The sequence below is a fragment of the Antedon bifida genome, chromosome 1 (assembly GCF_963402885.1).
Source record: "Antedon bifida chromosome 1, ecAntBifi1.1, whole genome shotgun sequence".
In the NCBI taxonomy this organism is placed as follows: Eukaryota; Metazoa; Echinodermata; class Crinoidea; order Comatulida; family Antedonidae; genus Antedon; species Antedon bifida.
The window spans coordinates 14793134-14817323 of NC_136226.1; the positions used below are offsets into that span (position 1 = coordinate 14793134).

Here is a 24190-nt window from a genome sequence, read left to right on the forward strand (position 1 = left end):
AGTATAAAACATATTAAAGTATAAAAGCATAACATTTAATGGTACTATTTATTCTATAGTTAAAGAATTCCTGTACATTTAAACAATTCATTTACAAACACTATTTTAAATAAAATGTGTTCAAGGTGTATTTGGACGAATAAAATAAAATATATTTTAGCTATCAAAAATAAAAGTAATAATAACATGATTAATCTGTACACAAATATGATAGTAAATTACACAAAATGAGATAATTATTTACAGATGGTTAATAACTTATCACGTATACGTTATCTCTCTATGTTGAACATGGTCATCTTAAAGGATACAAAAGTTTGTGGTTTGATCCACCATCAAATAAAAAGTCAACTTCCATTGCGAGAAAGTGAGTCTCCAAAATAATCCCAGTTTTTAAAATTAGTCTCACCTTGCGATGCTTTAAATTTATTGGCTAATGGCCAGTTTGGTCTCTGATATCTCAAAAACTTTTATATTTCATTTCAAATCTTGTCAATAATTTAAATGCTTCATAGCATCAGATAAACTATGAACTCAACAATGACCCTTTCACCAGCAGGAGTACAGTAGTTGATGTATGGCAGTTCCTTCAACACACCTATGATGTTATCAAATATACGTATAACATATAACAGAAGTTGTCTGAAGAAAAAGGTAATGAAATACTGGGTTACATATATACTACATTTGTTTCAACGTTTATGTTTTACACATTGAATTGGCTGAATTTGTTACATGAATGTATTGACCTAGTTTCTGTTTAACCTTTTGCTAAATTGCAAAAAAAAATGTATTGTAGTTAAAATTGGAAGCTTTACCAATTTGAAATATACTGTATGCAAGTACTTTTCCCAACAGAATTGAAAGATCTTTATTGTAAATAGAATAAAAAAATTACTTTCACTACTTTTTTAACTATTGTGTTTGTCAAGAATAACTTAATATATGAATTTCATTCAAAACTAAATTAAATATTTTCAAACTCAGAAAAGTGATGTACAATTTGCAGACACAATTTGTTATGATAGTAGTAATTTATATGGCAATTATCATTTAAGTGTTAACAGGGTCAAAGACAATGTAAATAAGGTTATATTAAATATAGATATGTTTTAACAGACAGTTTTAAATTAAATTCTACTTGCAGAATCTGTCATCGAATGTTCCTTACTTTCATTTCACGTTTTTACAGAGAGTCCCTCAGGTGTCATGGTGCGTGTAGAAGATTGAGACACAGATCTCGTCGTTATTCTAGTCACATGACCTGGTGTTGACGGTCTTGGCTCTGTGATGTCATGATCACTGTAAGGTGATTGTAATACAGAGTGTCGTAGTGAAGACCCTGGTGGCGTTTGAGGCGGTGATGGATAGCTCATAGCTTTTGAATGCGCTGAAATATTGAACAAAATATTTATTACTAATTTTAAAATCTAGAAAATTCATTATTAAACAGAGTTATGCCTACAGTTGTATAACTCAGTCATAAACTAAAATTTTGTAAAGATTCAGTCCTTATAATTATACAGCACATCGTAAAAAAAAGGAATATTTAAGACTCAATAGAGGAAGTAATTTCAAAATCTTATGACCAGACCTAAACTACTACTGATAAGAGAAGAGCTTAGGTGACAAACAAAATAGAAAAGTGCAGTGTCCTCCATAATCTATTTTATGGTTGTAGGTAACTGTATATAGGTCGTCTTTTTACAAGGGTTATTTACTATAATGTATACTTCTCACAAACTCAACGGCTTTGAAACCATGTAATGGGTTGAAATGACACTTTTCTGTTGCAGAGTAACAATATGCCTCTTGTTCAGAGTCTTATCTAATTTAATTGCATAATTAAAGTATGAGGGTGCTGCTATACAGAATTATTTATTAGCCAATACATTTCATGGATGCTGTGGGTCTATTGTATTTCCACTAACCTCAGCACAGGTTAATGCACTAAACTTAATAATTTTGTTTATTTACCAATAAAAATAATTACCAATGCTTAGTAATCCATTCTCACCTTGATAAGACCCCACAGTTATCGGTCTATCTTGCTCATCTTCCCTCTCCTCTGTAATTGCCTGTTGCCGCTCATCAGATGGTACTTTAATTGGTGGAAGAGGTTGAACTGGAGACAGTCGATTATTGTTGGTTGCCGGTGGAGTAATGGACCTTGATTCAGGGATGCAAACTTTCTTTTGATCGCTCGATACTATAAGATATTTTTAGAGTGTAAAAACCTGTACTGTAGGATATATGTATTTGTAAATTACCACATAGCTACTTGATTTTAAATGTAAAATGTTATCAAAATCATCCTCAAGGAAACAGAGGAAATACAGATTAGGCCCTCTATGGACCGAGAGCATCTGGCAATGCAGCGCCTACCCGCAAGAATGACATAGGTACACCCAATGCACTGGGTTCTTGGTGGTGAGTGATGACATATACACTGGATCTCCAGTTTTAAGTCAGTATTAGAGTCTCTATTTCCAAATACACATTATATCTTTATCTACTCTACATAAACCCTAAACTACCCATCAAAAATTCTGACAAAAATAATGTGTAAAGAAGTACAAAACATATGGTGGATCAGTTGATCAGTGGAGCTGTAGCTTGGTGGTCAATGAGCTTGGCTTCCAATCCCAGGGTCCAATCCTGACCTAGTGCCAGGATTGTAACTTACGACTCTTTCAACTCCTTAAACCTCAAATGAGAATAAGTTTATAAGCATGTTAAATCATAAAACAGTCATTTGAGATGCTCACTGTTGGATGCGTATGAAATAAAAAGTTTAAAAAAATTAATGGCTTACCTCCTGTAGAATGAGGCCTACTCTGCTTCAACTCCCCTGTCTGAGACATTGCAAGCCGTGGCACACTCACATAGGATCGAACGCTACTATTAGCAGCATTGGTTAGACGATCATTGCTTAAAAGTGATTTGGTAGCCACACTAAAAACAATACAAAAGAATAACAAAACTTAATAAGATATTTATCAAGATTTGATTAAAGAAATACCTGAGTTGGATTTGAATTGGTTGCTAATTGAAAAATAGTTGTAATTACCTAACAATGTTTTGACCAATCAACAGCCTATTAACATCCAGCTCCAACAACTTAGGTGTATGTAGTAAAGACAGACTATTAGTAACATCACCATTGTTAGCAGTAGGTCTTGGAACAGATGATGTCATGGCCCACATGGGTTGCTGTGTGTTACCCAACAAGGTCACAGTTTCTCCCTTCACCGCCACATCTTTACTGCCTTCGGGTACTGCTACATCATTTGAGATTCTAGTGGCGAGTTCATTTCCCTTTAAAAACATAAAAAAATGGTGTTAAAAAAGTGTTACATTTATTATTGAACGTTATAATTAAATATTAAAAATCAGTCTCAAAAGAAAGAAATGTTTAGTTGATGATTTTTCATTGAGTTGATATGTTTTATTTTATATTTCCTATTTTTATGTAACAACTAAATACAGTAGAACCCTAATAAGGGGTTTTGTAATAGTGCATACATTCATTCATTCATCAGTGGAAAATTATTTCCATTTATTTTCATTTGCATATAGAATATACATAGAAATTATGCTTGCTCTGAGATATACAAAAACAAATAAATTTCATGGTACACACATCTTCTTATACAAACATTTGTGAGCATATACGGCAAAGCAAACATTTGATTACCAATTCTCATACCTGTGATTGAGGTCTGGCCGACTTCATGCGGTGGAATGAAGCTGGGGTCGGAGCAGGAGCAAAGTTAAAAGGAGTGCTGTTCCGTGGTGTTATAGTTCTGTTGGAAGTCAATCTCTCATGGCTTCTGATACTTGAAGATCTTTGAGGGTACGACGGAACCCAACCTCTATATTAAATAAATATAAGTTACAGTTACAATATGATGTATTATATATGTGCAATAATTATATGAATAAAATAGATTATCAACAGTAAAGCTACACTATCAAACTTTATGTGATAAATGTGATGTGCCCATATATGGGTACGGTGATGTCATATCACTACCATATTTGGGCACATCACACTCTTCTTGATAGTGTAAACAGAGCTTTAAGTAAAGTATGTACTTGAATCCAAGGTCTTTACCCAAAGACATCTCTACGTGTAGTCTTACCTTCCTTTCCATGATAATATTGGTTTGATCATGAATATACCAGATTCTTCCTCTATCATACTTAATGTTTCCATCAACAGGTTTGCTAGCATTTGCCTTTCTTCTGCTAGCTTATCCATATCATCACCCCATCGTTGAGCTCTCTATGAATATAAAACAATGGCAATGTTACAACATGGTACTTTATAGATGATAGATTAGAAACAGAGCAAGAACCTATGGCACGCAACCACCACTACCCAAATTGATGTCAAAGTCTCAAAACCAAGTTTCTGAGAAATGTGATTACACATAACACCAAATATTGCTTGATTTTTAATGCTCTGTCTACACTATCAAACTAGTTCGACAAAAAAGTGTGATGTGCCCAAATTTGGTAGTGATATGCCCAAATATGGTAGTGATATGACATCAACATGGTACTTTATAGATGATAGATTAGAAACAGAGCAAGAACCTATGGCACGCAACCACTGATACCCACATTGATGTCAAAGTCTTAAAATCAAGTTTCTGAGAAAAGTGATTATAGATAACACCAAATATTGCTTGATTTTTAAAGCTCTGTCTACACTATAAAACTAGTTTGACAAAAAAAGTGTGATGTGCCCAAACTTGGTAGTGATATGCCCAAATATGGTAGTGATATGACATCATCATGTCCATATATGGGCACGTCACATTTTTTGTCACATGAAGTTTGATAGTGTAGACATAGCTTAAGGCTTACATTTTATCTAGTACAATATTGTTTATACATAATAAAGACATAATAAGCATATTTTATTAATTTATTTACACACAGGCAATCATAAAATAAATAAGTGGGATTATACAATAAATAATTTACTTTGCTTTGAAGAGCTTCCATTCTCTCTAAAAGCTTGAAAACTTCATCATCAAGTCCACCGCTATTTCGAACATTAGCTGAAAATAAACACAAAAAATTGCAAATTACAACAGTAAAGTCATGGTATCTTACAATATGGTATATAAAAGGGAGTTTTTGATTTGCCATGACCAACCTATATGGTCATTTGCTGCCAACCTGTGTCGAGGTGAGGAGTGTGGAAACATGTCCCATTATCTCCACATGCGCACAATGAACTAACATGACGTTTGATCATTGGTCATCAAAAATCAAAATCTTCCTACTGTAAGAAACTATGATAATTGTACCTTCAATAGCCTTCATGTTTGTATGATGTGTATACTTTTTAACAAGATTCTCCAGCCGTTGTTTTGGGATCTTTACGTATTCATCCATTGTACGCACAGCTTCCTTGTATCTTTCAGCTGATATCTGTTTACATACAGACAAATATCATAAATTGAATTGAAAAAATAAATACATTTTGAGGTCAATCTTTACTTTCATTTTATAAATAAGCTGAAATGTGAAAATGTATTCTGTATGTATTCTTTAAAACAGGAATTCATGTACTTTAAAAAAAGTAAAATTCTTTCAAATACTTTCTAAATATAAACTTTAGGAGGTTTTGATCTGAACAATTGGATATATCAAGGTTTAGGGATTTTATGAGAACATTGTATGTTTAAAAAGGCATTTTGTTTGTTTTTGAATAGAACAAATTTTGTAATATATCATTACTATGCTGCATTTCAGAACATATTAATTTGTTATCAACTTACCCTGTCACTATGCACAGCCCGTTTGAGATTCTTTTGATTTCGTTCAAAATCAAGTCGAGAGAAGATGATAGTTTGCTCGACATCATAAAGGGAAGCTCTGGACACTGGTTTAGATGAACCATTCAATGCACCTAGTTCACGCTGTAGCTCCTGTATCATATCTTGCATTTCCATCATCACAACAGTATTATGGCTGGAATATAACAGTGAAATATTAATTTTCGATTCTAAATTATTCAAAATATCTGATGTTTTTCATTTTACAGTGTCTAAAATACTCACTATGCAGGCCTAGTAATCATCACATCAAAAACAGGATTTCATTTTTATTTAAATATGATAGTTTATTATTATGTTGTTTTCATTAATGCAAGGTTGTTGAACAGTTTTTTGGCCACTATTATGGTATATAAATAGAAAAAAATAGTTTTATCCATTTAATTGGTGTTCCCCCTCATTGAATACTTACTTTAGTTTCTCTTCATATTCTTCTCTTTGTTTTTGACCGTCTTTCTTCCTATAAATAACCACAATTAATTTACTAATTTAAATAATCATTGAGGTTTAATTGTAAATTGTCAATTATAATCAGTATTATAGAACAACTTCTATCTAAAATAAATTTTCTGTGAAACAAATGAGGCATATGTTGAACACTACGATCAACAGCTATTCAGGGGACAAATCTATTAAGAAGTAATTTTGTTGAGTTCTGAAGGTGTCCCTTTAATAGGGGTTCTATTATATTTGATATTAATAAAACAGAACAAAGCACAGATATACTGTATAACAAAGCAGAAATTCTTCCCACACATTTTATCAACTCCAAAGACTTTTGAGCATATATGAACCCCTATTGGTTAAATAAAAAACTTAACTTACAGTTGTTCATTTTCGAGTTGCAATTCTTTGACGTGGTCACCGTCTATTGTGGTTGCCATACTGGGCTCCCTCTCTATATTCAACATACTTCTCTCTCGATCCATACTGGTGGATTTGGATGACTTTGATGGTAAAATAGATCTGAAAGTATCACCTCTTGACAGAAGAGAAGACACTGCAGGCTCCTATTGAGTACAATAAATGAAATGCTAAACTAAAAATAACTTGTTAAATCAATGTTATAAACAGTGTAACTGTACCATAAAAATAAACAAACGAACTGAATGTTTTACTTACATATGGTGAGTGAAATACAGCATTAATAATGTAAGTAGCTTCTTTTAAGACTATAAAAACAAATTATTTATATGATAAACATCTTGAGACAAGGAGACCCTGTATATTAATTATACAATTGATTGTGTGTATATTAACACAAGTATGTACTTTAAATAATAGGCAAATTACATGTACTTACAGTGATGTGTATTTAATGTCATCTCTTGAATCTGATTTTGAATGTTCTTTTCATCTGAAAATGGCATCATTTTTAAATCGGATAGCTGTTCTGATGCTGACATCATTTCTATAAAACAAATAAGATTAAATAATTCAATTCAAGTCAAAGAAAAAAACAAATATTTACTAAGCAACACATAGAGTATCATTAGATCTTTCTTTTAGCACCACAGTAGAACCTCTACTTTGGAACACTCCTATTCATTAGACATCCCTATAAACTGGGGACACTTTCCTGTGTGAATATATATTTTAACACTAGCAAACTCCTATTCAGGGACACACCTATTAAGAGGAAATTGTGTTGGGTCCTGAAGGTGTCTCCTTAATAGGAATTCTACTGTATATTTGGATACAAAATAATGTTTTTAAACACATTCTGAAAACTACTCATTAGGCCCTGCCTACACTATCAAACTTTATGTGACAACAAAATGTGATATGCCCATATATGGACACGATGATGTCATATCACTACCATATTTGGGCACACTTTTTTTTGTCAAACTAGTCTGATAGTGTAGAAAGAGCTTTAGGCTAGTGTCTGGTATTGGTTGAGTTGAAAGCATTGGAAGTACAAACCTTTATCTGAAAATAGCTGTATCAATGAATCTTTGAATTCATTTATGAAATCATACGTCTTCAAATAATCAGAAATTACAGGATTCTCCTTAGCTGCCAATGACAATCTAGCAATATTACAAATGAATAAATTCATAATATAATTATTTGTTATGATATTCAAATATATTTATTCATCATATATTACATAATCATGTCAGTGAAAATACTGTAATATGTAGGCCTGCAGTGTTGAATAAGATGATGAGATGAATAATGAAGTGGGGTCTCATGAAACCTGGAAGTTTTTTTATAGGTACTAAAAACTACTGAATTTGAATGAAATTTTACACACAATTGAAAAAACATTTAATGAATTGATCAAATGTTACAAAGGTCCACAAATCCAGTTCCAAGTTTTTCAAACACGCATTTCAAGAACCTTTATTATAGATATGTACAAATAAATAAATCACTTACTTAGAAAGACTACTGGATGAAAATGAATAAGGAGAAGTTGCAATGTCCACCTTTGTTACTTCACCTAAAATTACACGCAAAGGTTTGAATATTCAACATACAAATTAATGTGACTGTTGAGGCATGTAGGAATGAATGAAAAACAGGAAATGGCATCTAAGAGGTAAAAATAATAAACACAGCATTCTAAGGGGTTAAAATAATGATAATATTATATAATGAATATTTGCTTTACTTCAAAGGGTCTTAAAGTATAGAGGTAAAAACCAATTTCATTTTTGTAATTAAACATTTGTCTTAAAGCTCAGCCTTAAAGCCTTTTTTGGCTTACTTGAGATTCCACACATAAACAAAGACTGTAACAAGGCTTTTTCTTATGATCTTTTTTTTTCTTACTTTATGTGGAACAATAAAAAAATGAAAAAAAATTAAATATAGTTTTATCTATCGAGAGAAAAACATTGATTTTCTTTGGTTTAAAAGTAGTATTATAATTATTACTATACAATTACCTTCATTTTCAAGCATTCCTGGAATAGTAGTGTTAGTTGTAGCTGTAAGCGGTCGACTAGCACTCAGTAACGAGCCATGCATTGAGGTTCCTTTGGATCTACGCTCTACTATGTCTGCTTTGCGTTGTTCTAATTCTGCTTTGTATTTTTCATACATTGATCTTTGGCTACTGGCAGAAAATGGACGTTCACTCTCATACTCGGAAGCATTGCCAGTCGCTAAGTTGGAAACCTTAAAAAAGAATAACATTTACTTTATTTTAAACGGAAAAACTAATTAATTGCTACATTGATCCACCACCAGCCTGCTTTGCTGCCACCAACTAATGCCCAACTTACCAACCGGTCCTCTTTTAAATTAAATACCAATTGCAGAGAGAAGTGATATTAAACCACACTGTAGATCACATAAATATTGTCTATAGTTTGAGAGATCTTTAATTTGACGGAAACCGGCTTTTATAATAATATAAGGCAAAAGCCAACAATTAAAAACATGAACTGTAAAGAAAAGCTTTTAGTATTTCATGCATTAGTATGTTAGAAAACCCCAAAAAACATTTTAAAATTCTTATTACCAACATAGCTTTAATACCCTTCAATGCACCATGCATAAAAACGCATTATAAACACAAATAATTAGGCATATATATTACATTAATAGCTTACATTAAGCCAAACATATTATCTTAATGTACATTCTATATAAACACCATGCACTATTAAAGTAAATCAGGCTCATTTTTACTATTTTTAATTTTAAAAATTAATTACTATTATTTGTTGTTGATTTCCTTGACCTGTTATGTGATATAAAGCTAAATAGTATGTAGACATACAGTTTGTAGCGGCTTACTTTTTAGAACTCTGATGGATTGGCATATAGGAAATAAATCGGAGAAACAAATGTTATAAAAACAGTAATATCTTCTATTAATTACAATGGATGACACAAAATGCATTACAAAAATGTCTTGATATTCATTACAATAAAAACTACTTTTTAGATTTATTTTATTGGTGCAGTTCATACTCAACATTCTGTGGTTTCTGCAATGTTAGAGTGTGTTGATTTTCACAAAGCAACCCATAAAAAAACAAATATATTACACAAAATGTTGTTTATCAAAATGTTTTGTTACGCAAAAATGTTTGACAATGGGTCATTTACTCCGAGCATGGGAGAAGCTTTGTTCCTAGCAAAATAACTTACTTAATAAATGTGATATAATGATGCTGAAAAACTTAAAAGCAAACCTCAGATTAACTGCATTCATGTTAGTTATTTGTATACTTTGAATTAGTTAATACATTTCAACCTATCCAAGATGCATCTCTTACCCACAATGCATCAATTTATTGCGCTAGAAGCAACCCACACAGTTATCCATGCATTGTTGTTCCACATTAATAACTATTTGTGTTATTTAGTCCAAGTCCAAATAATCAGCATTATATTAGGTCCAATATACTTTGAATTAGTAAAGATGCAGCAGCAACAATTGTAGATGCACTTCTTACCCACAATGCTACAGTTTGTTGATCGTTATCATGTGACATTGACACAGAGAAATGTGGGCTAATGACTTCACTGTGTGCTTGAGATATTTGATCAAACTGTTCAACTTCTTTTTCTGGATAGCTCACCGCATCATTAACAATAAGCGGTTCAGTTTGAGTGTCAACATCGACATATTCCTTGAATAATTTCTTAAGGAGGAAGTCTGATATGTCTAAATCACTCGTAAGGAGATTGTATAGAGGATGGTGACGCTAAAAGAATTTTACAGACAAAAGTGAAGTGTTTATATTTTACAATATTAAGTACAAAACAAAGAAGGACTCAAACACAAAGATTATATTGTGATAAGTAGACAAAGTATAGAAAAGAAAAACCAGTCAATACAAGTTTACATGGCACCACTTTAATATGGCATGTCTTGAGTGGTAAAACGCATTGATTAAAATGTATGAGTAAAGGATTGATCGAAGCTGGTAATAGTTGTACTGAAGAACATAATACAGAGAACACATTTTAGGATGGCAAGAAGATAATGTGGTATATATGAAATACTTACAGGAATGGAATCAACAGCAGTCACTTCTCTGGAATTTAACTGGATTGATATACTGTCTGCTGAAGCTTCAGTGCCATCTTCAACCTGCTGTAAATGTGGAATGATGAATGAATGAACAAACTGAATATTTAGTTGGATGAAAGAGCAAATGTATAGTATTTGATAGGAACTGCGAAAAAATCATTAGCTTTGATGAAATGGCATAACGTCGAAGACTATTTTTAACTAGCATCTCTTCAAACTCTGAACTTGTGGTTGGTAAAACTATCACAATATCAATTAGCATATACACATGTGTGGATATGTATCACATTTTAGTGCATCACCGTACTTAGTACTACATTTAAAAGCCCCTAAAGTAGATAAGATGTACCTTTAACTTGTCACTATTTTCGTCAACATTAGGATCTGTCTGAACATATGTTGATGACATTTCTCCTTTAGGAACAGTTAATGTCACTTCTCCTGCTTCTGATTTCTCTGCAAATTCGACCTAATGAAACAAATTTCATTAAATGCATCTCCACATTTGAAATCAAAGTACATAATTACATCACTTGAGATTTCCAAGCAAATCCTCATTGTGTTTGTTTAATGTTATTTCCTACCTTAGCTTATACAAATAACTTTATAATCCTATATTATAATAATTACTAACGGGAAAAAGTAATATAGATTGCTATTTAAATATTATTAGTTGAATTCAAAATATCTTTCAAGCAAAATTTGTTCATATATAACACTAGTTTTGATGTTTTTTTTTTCTAAATAAAGACTACATTTGTGGTTTATAGTTCTTTATAATTCTTTATTTATAATTAATTATGTTTAAAGCTCTGTCTACACTATCAAACTTTATGTGACAAAAAAATGTAATGTGCCCATATATGGACACAATGATGTCATATCACTACCATATTTGGGCACATCACACTTTTTTCGTCAAACTTGCTTGATAGTGTAGACAGAGCTTAAGAGACAATGGGCACGATTGAGTATGTACAGTCTTGGCACTTACAAGTTTTGCTTGTTCATTAACAATATCTTCAAGTTGCGCCATAGCTCCGTCAGCTTCCTTCTCTGCGTCATTCTGTAGTTTCTGAGCTTGTTCTACCTGCACTGTCAACACTTGACGTTCCTTTTAAAAATATATATTTAATTACAATAATTACAAACGCATAATTTAAAATGGCCAAAGTATAGACAAATTGTTATTTTGTAAAGACAATTGCAAATTCTGATTTTACAGAAATTAAAATTAACTATTAAAGATTAGAGACAATGACATGCTTTACTTACGGCATCCCATTTTTGCTGCCTGTCAATCAACTGCGATCGTAGCTTTTTCACTCTGGTATGATGTTCTTCTTTAACAGTTTTCAATTCATTTGACAATCCACGTATTACCATTAAACTCTACAAGATTAGATACAAGAGTAGAATAAAATTAACTCATTATGTACAGTATTTAAAATTTTGTTTACATATTTCACTACCTTACAGATAGGTAGTGATCCCTTCACATACAGCAACATCCATAACATAAATCGAAGATTGAAGGCATATTAACACAAAATCCAAATTTGATTCATAAAAAGTCTCAGAAGAGTTTGTATGTTACAAAAGTCAATCATACAGGATTTGAACCGATGCCCTTAGGAATGTAAGGTGAGCATCTTACCATTATGCCATATCTTACCTCTCCTCTGTAATGCTTAAAAGCTGATGATAATTGCTCAGGTGGTACTTGTACCCACTTCTGCTCATCTTCCAATGCAAATTTGTCTTGAAATGGTATTTCACTTACAGGCTCTAAGTTAGACTTGGTTCTTGAAACCTTTCTAGGTGTTGATGACTTGCTACCATCTAAGTCTAAGAAAAATGAATTAAAAAGAAATATCAGATAATTTCTTTTTTTAATACTTTATAAAGGATTGTAAAAAGCTAGTGGTCGTATATTCAATAACATGTAGTACATGTAATGTGCAGTGGTGGATTTTGTACTGTAGATGATGTTAATAATGAATTCTGAAAATATACTATAATTAATACCCGACAGAAGAAATAAAAAATGACAACAACACCTTTTGTTTGCACTGATTTTAATGACCCTTCTTTAGGTGTTGAAGGAGCTGATGTTTTAATAGAAACCTACAAGAAATATAACAATAATATGTATAATAAGTATTTTTCAATGTCAGTTTTTATATATCAAAATACATTTGTATTGCTATTGTACTTCTTTAATTATTATTCATTCATTCATAATCCCAACACAGTATCTATAACTCTATAACTCCTATTTAAGGGACAGTCCCTCACGAACTAAGCGTGGGAAAATATGTGTTTTTACACTAGGGCCTACTCCTATTCAGGTGACAGTCCTATAGAGGGACACTTTGTTGGGTCCTGTCAACCTTCTTTTAACTTAATAAGGGTTGGACTGCATATTTGTTTACCTTTTTGATTGATGATGAACCAAATGTTGATTCCTAGAAAATTAAATCAATTTTAAATCAATCATTATAGTGAACAAATTAAATATTAAAATACATAATAATTTTGAAATTAGTTGAAGATGTATTGTTCACCAAAAACATGAAAAATAAAGACTTCGAATAGGCTATTTTGTAGTTTTAATAGGAAAAAAAATTTATAAAAATACAAAAGAAGTCAATTTGACTATTTTTTTGCTTTAAATTACAGTTACAAAATAATTTCAGTGGCAAAATATATCTTTAACTTTCTTTTAAAACAATGCAGTTATATGGAATTATTTTATCTTACCATTATTAAAAACTTTAATAAGTTAATGATTACCTTTTTTCTCAAATTAGAACTGCGTTTTTGACTAATGTTAGTAGACTGCCTGCTGACTCCTAATGAATCTTGTTCATCATCAGAGTCAGATGCCCAGCTCCTCACTCGGTTCACAGAATTCTCCTAGAAAATATCAATTATTAAACTTAAAACAGAATAAAAAACATACCGACATACTGAGTATAATTTACAGGAAAAGGCAAATAACAACAATTGAGGTATTTAAACATAGCCATTGCCAACAATTAAACAACATTTAATTGATAAGAATGACAATTTACATTCATACAAGCATACAAAAGAAAAATGATTACAATTATTGTACATTTATTTGCAATTTAATTCCTACAATTAACCCTTTGAAGACGCAAGGTTTCCACCCAAAGAGTGAGGCTATTTTCAATATGTTTATGAAAAATACAATGCAACTTTCTGCAATTGTTGGTTTTATTATGTGAAATGATTTGGCCTTCCAAAAAATTGCATTTTTTTTACCTAGGTCAATGGTCAAATACTCAAAAAATGCAATTCAGTGACCCACAAAAAGTCAACGCGTAGATCTACGGGCCTCGCGTCTTGGGACAGTAAATTACCCTGTATGGGATACTGGCCACGTCTTCAAAAGGTTTAAACAACCATATAATTATCTAAACAAAATTAAACAAAAATAAATAACAAGCACAAACTGTACATTTATACTAATCATTTCATACGATGAAAAAGACAAAACGGTGTTAAAAACAACGTAGTACAGTAACTTTATAAAATTAGAAACATTATAACAATTATTGGGAAAACTAGCTCTATGGATAAGCATAGCACAATCAAAAATAGAATACAAAATAAAGCATTAAAAGTAACAAAATTATACCTATCGATCAGGCATTCAAAATAATAATTACAGCTTGCAAAACAAAATTGAAAAATGTTTATAAAATTATAAAAATAAGTATGACAAGCTTCTACAACATAATATATTAAACATTAATTTTACAGGGAGACTGCTATTTGCACATTGGGTTCCATGCAGTGGGTCACATGACCTTACCCCCGATGACGTGGAAGAGCGACGAGAAGACGACGAAGATGATGAAGACGATAACGATGAAGACGATAACGTTGGAGACGAGGGCATAGAAGAAGTCGAGGACGATGCCTTTGAAATGCCATTATGCTCCTCCTTGGTTAAGTTAAAATTAACATTCACTGTTAATAATATTACTTTTAATATTGCTAAAGCATGGTTCCCACTAGAACGCAACGCAACGTAACGCAGCGACGTATCGACGCAAAGTGCCGTATTGTGTAATCACAAGTGGGAACCGACGAATCAACATTGCTGCAAACATCGTAACGGGAAATCAAATCAGTTTGATTTCTCACAACAACGCAAGGCAAAAGAACACTGGAAAACATAGTACAGCGCGTACTTAAAACTATGCAAGGTGAACCAGGTCAAGGTCTACGGCATGCTAACGTTGATGCGCAACAAGCAGGTTTGATTTCACGCAGACGGGGGCAAATACAATTATTGGAAGGGCAATTGCTTACGTTGGGTCGGTCGTGTTACGTTGCATCGCTAGTAGGAACCAAGCTTAATTAATCTATTTTTTTCTCCTTAAATTTTATAGTTTTTTTGATTTCTTGGTTGTGCTCTCTAAAAGGGTTCACATTGAAATAGCAAATTGTTATATTTTCCCCAATAACGTTCCTTAACACCTTTAACATTTATTTGACTACTTTAAATTAAAGAGCTTATTCGTTTATAAAATTAATTTTATATAAATAAAATAAACAATAATGATACTAACCTCAATCTGGTCTAATTTATCTGTGTATTCTTGCTTTATTTTTTCTACTTCTTCTTCGTGTTCCTTGTTAAGTTTAGCAATTTCAAGATCATGTTGCTTCTGTAGACCTACAATAAAACAATAGAGGGGTGTGAAAGAATTATAGAAAAGATTCTTATAGAATCGTAACAGAAAAGAAAAAAAAGCACTAAGTATTGCTTGCAAAAAGGGCTGTGAACAAAATGATAGAACATATTCTTAACAATCATGCATTGTTTGTAAAAGTATATTTATAATTGATTGAAATTAAACAATAAAAACAAGAAATGTTCATATAATATACAAATTATCACCTTTTCTTGTATCTTCAAATACCACTTGGGAACCGGAAAATTTATTTTCAAGTTTGTTAATTGCCAACTGAAAAATAAAACCACCAATGTAAATACACAAAAATAAACTCACCAGTCTGTCCGTTGCCTTTGATAAAAATATCTAATGCCATTTAAAAATCTTACTATTCCATTATATTAAAGAATTTACATTACAAAATGGTAGTACTGGTATCAAAATAGAAAGCGTTGTTAACTTTGCATCAAGGGAGGTTTTTGTAACCGTTATGTGTCTCCTGGCAATCCATAACCAATAACAATGTTTAAATGAAGATGCTGTTTGTGTAAAGCAAAACAAAAGACAAATCAATAGAAATAGCTTTAAAAAGTCAACATAATCAGGTTAAGAAAACAATAGGGCTAGTTGTATTGATACAGTAGCAGGCTTAAGAAATCAATACTTCTTGACAATGTGAACATAACTATCATTTGTTGCATGATAGAGGGCTCACTTCAATTAAATAAATTAATGTGATCATAAGCTCATCACATGCACTAAATAGCAAAAATAATCTGTTAGTACTTAGATGTGCTGTGAACAAAATTAGTTATGAATTAAACAGATTATAATAAACTAAAATGTTTCAAGCTCTGTCTACACTGTCAAACTAGTTTGACAAAAAAAGTGTGATGTGCCCAAATATGGTAGTGATATGCTTAAATATGGTAGTGATATCATCATTTCCATATATGGGCACATCACATTTTTTGGAAAGTGTAGACAGAGCTTAAAGCACACACATTTGCTGAGTTTAAAATGTACTATCAGATAGAAAACACATCAAATATGTACAAAATAATGGTTGAGTATCATAGTTGTTTAGATAGTTTAAAGAATAAATACAATGCATTTGACGAATATAAAATAAAGATGCCAATCAACAGCAATTATACATAATTCATTATTTGTGTACACTGCAATAACAGAGAATGGTAAAAATACTAGAACCTACTTGGTGTTTTGACTGTTTAAGAATGCAAAGGTACAAAGAGAAGTATAAGAACAAATTAAGATTAAATATGTAAATAATGTCTTAAATGAAAAACTAATAGAAGCAATAACATAACATTTATTTTTTAAGAAATAATTAACAATCCTGACAAAGAATCAATTACATATTTGACTAATTTGAAAAACTAATTTGAAAAAAAGTGTGATGTGCCCAAATATGGTAGTGATGACATCATCGTGTCCATATATGGGCACATCGCATTTTTTTGTCACATAAAGTTTGATAGTGTAGACAGAGCTTTAGTTTAGGTAAACGTTTTGGAGGTGAAAAGCATTTTTGTTCTTTAAACTATAAACACTAATTGACCATCTACACTTTCAATAAATGATTTTTAGTTTTTTTATATATTGAGCTAGTCTATATCCTACTAGATTATTTCAAATAAAGTTACAATTTAGCAGTCATCTTCATACTATATAATAAGAATAAATCATACATATCTTACCTCTTGTTGTTCATTGGTTGCTTTTAATTTAGCTATTGTGTGTTCCCTTGTATGTTCAATTTGTTGTAAAGATAATTGAAGATCAGAAATTTGACGTTGCAACAAAACAATCTCATCTTCTTTATCTTTCACTTCCTCTTTTAGTACATCAACTTCAGTTAAGTTTTTCTAAACAGATTTTGAAAATAATAACTAAGAAATAAAAGATTTTATTCATATCCCTTGTGTCAAAAAAATTAGTAGTATATTCTATGTTTATCTGTACAGTTCATGTTTTCTTTTCTTGTCTTTTACCCTTACTCTCAGGTAGGAGGCATAAACTACATACACAGAATTGGTGCAGCAACATAATAATAAATAACACAGGTATGTATGTATGGAATTATGTATGTATGCGAATATATGCACTTGTGTGTTTGTGTGCATATGTACAGGGAATAGGCCTACTGTTAAGATAAATATATAAAAAAAGGATAAAAATGTGAAAAATAATTACATTACAGTAGAAAATATTTTTTAGTACATTTTATTATTTAAGTTTTAAATGTAGAAAAAAAATAGCGAAATAAAACAAAATTTTAAAAAAAGGTGGATAATACAAGAAATTCAAAAGTATAACATTTTATGAACATACTACTCATTGAATTTTTCTGATCAAATCGTATGAAAGATATGAGAAAATATAAGAAAAAAACGGGGGAAAAACACAGAATAACATTGGAATATATATAAAGTTGTATAAAATCATTGAATTGATCATTTGAAGATGAAATGAATAAAAGTAGTGGTTAACGCCACAAAAGAGAAAAAAAATAAATAACACAGGCAAAAACACCAGATATAGTAGAAATAGATTTTCAAAATAAAGGCAGTTAGATCATAGTTATACAAACAAATGAGAAAATCAAGAGTTTTAAACTAAAAATCTTTAATAATAATTTAATTTAAAAAAAGCCTACCTTAGCCATCTCAGAAGCATGTTTCAAACGTTGAATTTCCAAGGTTTTCACATCAATCTGACGATATAATTTGGTCATTTGATCTTCCTTATCCTCAATTTCTATATCGCATAAAACACATAAATACTAAATTAAATCAGCACAATATTACTAATAATCGAAAATATACAATAATGTTATATTGAGTCCAAGATTGCCACTGTATCACGCCATGCCATATTTTGGTTTTAGCTAATTTTTTTAAATCTTTAAAACGCTTACCAGTTTGAGCTCCCAGTAGCTTATCTGTTAAACTCATTATGTCTTCCTTGGCCTGAAGAAGTGCCTTTTCCAATTTTTTCTTGCTCCTAATAAATAAAATTGAATAAATAAATTTTTTTTTATTGAAATCATAGTGTTTATCTGTAAAGTGAATGTTCCTATTTGTATTTTACATTTAAAACAAATATTTATATTAACATATAACATTTATTTATTTCAACAATTTAACGAGAGTGGTCCATCCAGCTGAAGCTGATCATAAGGGACCAGCAGAATACAATTTGGCAAGACAATAACATGAAAATATAACAGTTATATACAACAATTATAAAATGACTCACTTTGAAGCAGCCTTTCCACCTCCCATCGCCACCACGTAACGGACCATCTCCTGGTTGATTTCTTGAAGACGTTTAGAAGCTGTATCTGCTGTTTCCAAAGCATCTTGCACTTTGTTTGATAGCTCTTCTAATTCAAACTCTTGTTGGGGAGCATTTAACTCCTCTTCTAAGTTTGATGAGTGTGAATTGAAAAACTATGGTTTACAAAGAAAATTTGGGTCAGGATTTTATTGTTTTTTTAAATAAATACAATCTAACATGGACAAATTAAACAGAAGGAATCTGTATTACATTATCAAGCTATTCACTAGGCCTAGTTGTCCTGCTCTGGGACAACTTAACGGTGCATTCAGAGCTAAGAAGATGATTAACAGGACTTGCGATGGTAAGATGAAAGAACAATCCTATATGGTCAGGCCATTGAACTGGCCTAGTCAAACTTAAGCCACGGTTCCTGCTCTGGGACAGTTAGCTTAACGGTAAATTCACAACTTAGAAGACGTTTGTTTATTTTGTAACATTCTGGGAGACTGACGCGCAAGCGGTTTAATTCGCTCATGAATTTACACATAAACAATAATAAAATAGAAATGATTAAATAGAATGAATAGAAAGATTTGATGAATCTGGTACCTAGTGGTAATAGTGTTCATAAATTGGAAGGGGACTGTAGAATACAAACCTCGTTGATCTGGGTGAGAAGCTTCACCCTAGCAGTAGCATTGCTCTCAAAACCTACAACAAACACCATCACTTGTTGCTGATACTTTTTCTTCTGAATAGTGTCACTTATTATCCTCTCCAACTCAATCTAAATATTAAAAAATCAATCAATCAATTTTAAAGAAAATTAAATGAAAATAAAGCACAGCATATTTAAAACTAGAAATTTCCAAAGTGTGAGTAATTACTGCAAACAGATCTATAGCATAACATCATTTTGATGGCCTGCAATAATTGATTTCATCCACAGAGAATAAAAGCTGTACACATTCCCTAGGTTGTTTTAGGCCAACGTTTTGTAGACAAACCATGACTTTTCGGATCTGACAAGCAATAAAGTGTGACTGCAGAATATCTGCTACGCAGCAATTATAAACTAAAGGTATGGACATCAATTACAACTTTTAGTAAAAAGAGTATTACATCATTGAGCTTTAATATATCTTACTAAATCAGGAACGAAATATGTAGCTTTATTTTCTTCCATAAGTTTTTCATTCAGTTCAAATGCAGCCATGGTCTAAAAATAAAAAGATTAATTTGTAAACAATGTTTAGTGTAAAAAGACATCTAAATAAAAACATGGTGTTGATTATTGTCAATAGGCCAATTAGTATCTATTAAGATCTAAACATTGTGTTTCTTATTAATTGGAAAGGAGTTCAATAAATTTACCTTTAGTAAGTTATAACTTTAAATCTTTAAAAAACAAAAAACTGTAGAATGTAGTAGTGTCATAATGTCATAATTATAAGTTGATGATTGAAAAAATGCATTAAAACAAATTTGTATCACCACCACTCCACAATATTCAATGATTTTTTCCTTCTTACCATATCAACTCTATTGTGTATTTTATTCAGTTCATATTGTGTCTCTTCTGCTCGACGCTTTGCCATTGATCGAGTTGTTTTATCAATTATAATCTGAGCTGGTGCATCTCCACGGTCCAAAAGAGACATGGACCCGCAAAACGGAGTGTTCAATGTATCCATATTTTAATTGCTTTAAATCTAAACACAGAAAATAAAGAAAAGGACAGAAAAAGTGTAGGACAATAATAACGCTAACAGTAAAGTTTATTTTGGTAAACAATTAATATTACAAATATTTTGTTTTTGTTTTGTTCTAAACATTTATTATAAATCTATTCCTAACCCGGTGGCCTAATCAGCTAGGGTCTAGGCCAATAATATATAGGCCTACCTAGGCTAGCGAAGATGGGTAGGCCTGCCCGAGATCCGCCTGCTGCTGCCCTAGCCTAGCTAGCCTCCCAGACCGGGTGCTGGTCAACCCGTACCCAAACCAACCCGTACCCATGCCAACTCGTACCCAACTTGGCTAACCCGTACCCAAATAATTGGTCAACTCGTACCCACTTTGGCTAACCCGTACCCAAACCAACCCGTACCCATGCCAACTCGTACCTAAATATTTGGCTTACTCGTACCCAAGTATTTGGCTTACTCATACCCATTATTTGGCTTACTCGTACCTATTATTTGGCTTACCCGTACCCATTTTTGGCTTACTCGTACCCATTATTTGGCCTACTCGTACCCAATTTGAATAATTACTTGTAATGATTTGATCGGCGCAAAACTAGTGGTATGCTTTTGCCATATGAATATTTTTATATTTAAATTGTTTTTTTATTTTACAGGTCTCGGTGAAATGTGTGCTAATAAAAAAATTAATGACCATTGATTTGATTGTAGACTTCGTTTAATTAGGCATATATTTGTTAACATTTATTTAAATGTAGTATTATAGTTTTATAAACGTATGTTTGATGTGTCTTTTTTATTTACGTAAGAGAACATTAATTAATAAAAAAATATTTTAACTGTTGTATAGTTAATATTACAATTCAATTAAGCCCAGGTAAAGTACCAACAACGTGTAATTTTATACTTATCAATTTTTATTCTTTTATTTTATTCTAATTATCTTCCCTGATTACATTCGATCAAGTAATTATTATTTCTATTGTATTGGTATATTTAAAATTGGTTGAATTAACAACGCCCTGTTTTAAGCAAAAAGCCTGCAGGGCTATGGGGTCGAATTACTCGTAGATTTCGTGTTACGTGTTTTTGCTGACCGGGATTAACCTTTTATTACAAAAAACACGCATTTATAGGGCCGGCGTCAAAGAGACGACTCAGTAATGACGTATGATCGTTTTCCATATATTTTATTTATTAATAATTCAGTGAAATGATCATAATACACATCGTACTGTAAGGCAATTATTAAATATTTTGGCAGTTTTTCTTCTATAACAGCTACGTACGTGTTTTTGCTGAATGGGGATTCCTCTTTAATATTAAAAAAAACGCATTTGTACGGGTCCATTTGTAGTGTGTCCAAAAATAGACAACGCAATGTGGCATATGATCGTTTTCTATTTATTTTTTTTATTTTTTTGGTAGATGTTTCCTCAATAACTTACAGCTACGTGTTTTTGCTGACGAGGGATTCCCTTTTTTTAAAAAAAATACAAAAATAGACAACGCAATGTGGCGTATGATCGTTTTCTATTTATTTTTTTTCTTAAATAATTCAGTAAAATTATCTGTTTGTTTACGGTAATTAAACATTTTTGGTAGATGTTTCCTCAATAACTTACAGCTACGTGTTTTTGCTGACGAGGGATTCCCTTTTAAAAAAAAAAAATATGCATTCTATAATGTGTCAAATAAGACAAATGAATGAACTACGATTGTTTTTCCATGGCAACGGATGTCGTCTTATTTACTAAAATAATATAAACGTTCTGAAGGCCTACCTACACGTGTCTGAGTACTTACGTATCTGTCAGCGATAAGATGTAGTATTTATTTCGGTTTTTAGTCATAATAATACAGTAATAATCATTATAAAATGAAAACGTAATAACAGCAAATGTCGTCGTTTGTAATAATGTTAAATTATTGGGAGGTTACCTTTTATTATTACTCTCACATCCGTCATTGTATACTAGATAAACGGCAATAATCTAATCTACTACTAAGATGCTCATAGCAGCAATGAGGCTGGTATCCACTTAAATAGTTTCGTGATTTTAAAATACGAGTGACTACTTAAAAATGTATTAAATATTTTCGAAATGTTAAAACAGTTTAATATTTTCCAAAACTTGCAAAACAAAACAACAAAAACCATTCGTTTTAAAACGATTTTCAAAAAGCACATTACTTCATTATCTGTAAAATAAAATGAAAATACAAATTATGTATAAAAGATATTGATGTTTACTTTTAATAATTCAAGTTTTCATCATCACAGTGGGTATTTTAATGTCCGTGTACTACTATTTGTAGAAAATAATAGATTAATAACTCATAAATGAAAAAAAATAGAATGCAGCACAGCCGACCACTGACATCTTCCACAGAGCCATATAAAACAGCGCCCTCAAGTATTAACTTGACCAAATACGATGTACGCAAATACGATGAAAGCTGTGCTTTTTTCGTACGAGTCTGTACATATTATTATACTTTTTAGGTCAATAGTTTTTGCCATTATAATATAGAACATATGATTGGTATCTAAAAATTTAATAAAACTGGGTTTAAATGTAATATAAATATACTTTAAATAGCATTAAACTTGGGTACGGGCCAGCCAATGATGGGTACGGGTCAGCCAATGTCATGATGGGTACGGGTCAGCCAATGATGGGTACGGGTCAGCCAAAATTTTGGGTACGAGTAAGCCAAAATTTGGGTACGAGTTGGTGGGTACGAGTTGGCATGGGTACGGGTTGACCTGTATTCCCCAGACCTACCTACGGCTAGGCGAGCTAGCCTAGCCTTGCTTGTGGCTAGATTTTAGTTAGCCTAAGCCTATGGCCTAGTATATTATAAGGCTGGTTAAAGCCTTCATTATAGAACCTTCAGAAAACAGTATCCTACCTGTAAATAATATTATGAGTTAACTGAATAAAGTCGAGTCATTAATAATTCATTACAATAATTAGAAAACCGATTATGTTGACAAAACACACCGCCATGACAGTTTTTACTTTGCTAATTGATTGATCACGTGGTACACGTTGCTATGATACATTCAATCAAAAACTTAAGTTCTGATTTGTTAGGTGCCTAATACAATTTAGTTGGTTAATCTTTAATTTTTCGTATTTTCAAAATATTTTTTTCCATATTATGAATGCATGTGTATCAGCAAAAGATAAGCAAGATTGATATTTAATAAAAATGTCTAATTTTTTCAAAGGCCTGTTCGTGATCGCCGTCGCAAAAGTGGCAAATAATTTAATGACACTGTTAATAAGTAAGAGTACATCTTCTTGTTTAATTTTATTATATTTTATAGGATGTGAAGCCAAATGTCTGTAAAAGACAACTTTTACACAAATTAAATTTAGCAGTTCAAATTTCATATTACAGTATTCAATTTCTAAGATATGTAATATTAAATAAATATATTATCTGAAAAATAATGTTTTAACATTTTTGTGTTGAATATGCAATTTTAATGTCAGGTATTGGATCGTGATATTTATCCAGTTATCCTACCTGGAAGTGAAATCATTATTCTTTATTCCTGACGTTTTTCTACGGAAGCGAATAACTTTATTAAAACAG

The 24190-nt window shown here is 31.5% G+C and overlaps 1 protein-coding gene across 4 annotated transcripts; it reads right to left on the minus strand.

Annotated features, from left to right (window-relative positions):
* Positions 1–19: 19 nt before the first annotated feature.
* Positions 20–23582, minus strand: LOC144843713 (uncharacterized). 4 transcript variants are annotated; one of them, XM_078700622.1, is made up of 36 exons: positions 23498–23582; positions 20408–20587; positions 20023–20094; positions 19534–19662; positions 18852–19045; positions 18511–18596; positions 18250–18350; positions 17291–17458; positions 15794–15860; positions 15462–15568; positions 13651–13773; positions 13290–13322; positions 12915–12981; positions 12530–12702; positions 12130–12246; positions 11849–11968; positions 11204–11323; positions 10831–10914; positions 10274–10525; positions 8753–8984; positions 8241–8304; positions 7782–7888; positions 7159–7266; positions 6978–7027; positions 6681–6865; positions 6268–6315; positions 5799–5991; positions 5325–5448; positions 4996–5072; positions 4146–4288; positions 3710–3875; positions 3071–3318; positions 2816–2955; positions 2018–2209; positions 1172–1390; positions 20–642 (listed from the first exon to the last, which is right to left on the minus strand). In XM_078700622.1, exons 2-35 carry the CDS (start codon positions 20567–20569, stop codon positions 1179–1181), a joined length of 4464 nt encoding a protein of 1487 aa, XP_078556748.1. In that variant the 5' UTR covers positions 20570–20587; positions 23498–23582; the 3' UTR covers positions 20–642; positions 1172–1178. The 4 variants fall into 4 exon arrangements, with proteins under 4 accessions (XP_078556748.1, XP_078556739.1, XP_078556757.1 ...); XM_078700613.1 differs by having other exon boundaries at positions 10831–10917; XM_078700631.1 differs by lacking the exon at positions 10274–10525 and having other exon boundaries at positions 10831–10917.
* Between the last annotated feature and the right edge of the window lie 608 nt (positions 23583–24190).

Excerpts from the sequence above, each read along its gene's own strand:
- LOC144843713 (XM_078700613.1), bottom strand. The coding sequence starts at position 20,569 with ATGGATACATTGAACACTCCGTTTTGCGGGTCCATGTCTCTTTTGGAC. Across the intron at positions 10,918-11,203 it reads AAAATAGTGACAAGTTAAAG|CAGGTTGAAGATGGCACTGA; the intron begins GTACATCTTATC and ends CCACATTTACAG. Across the intron at positions 1,391-2,017 it reads AACTGTGGGGTCTTATCAAG|CGCATTCAAAAGCTATGAGC; the intron begins GTGAGAATGGAT and ends TCAATATTTCAG.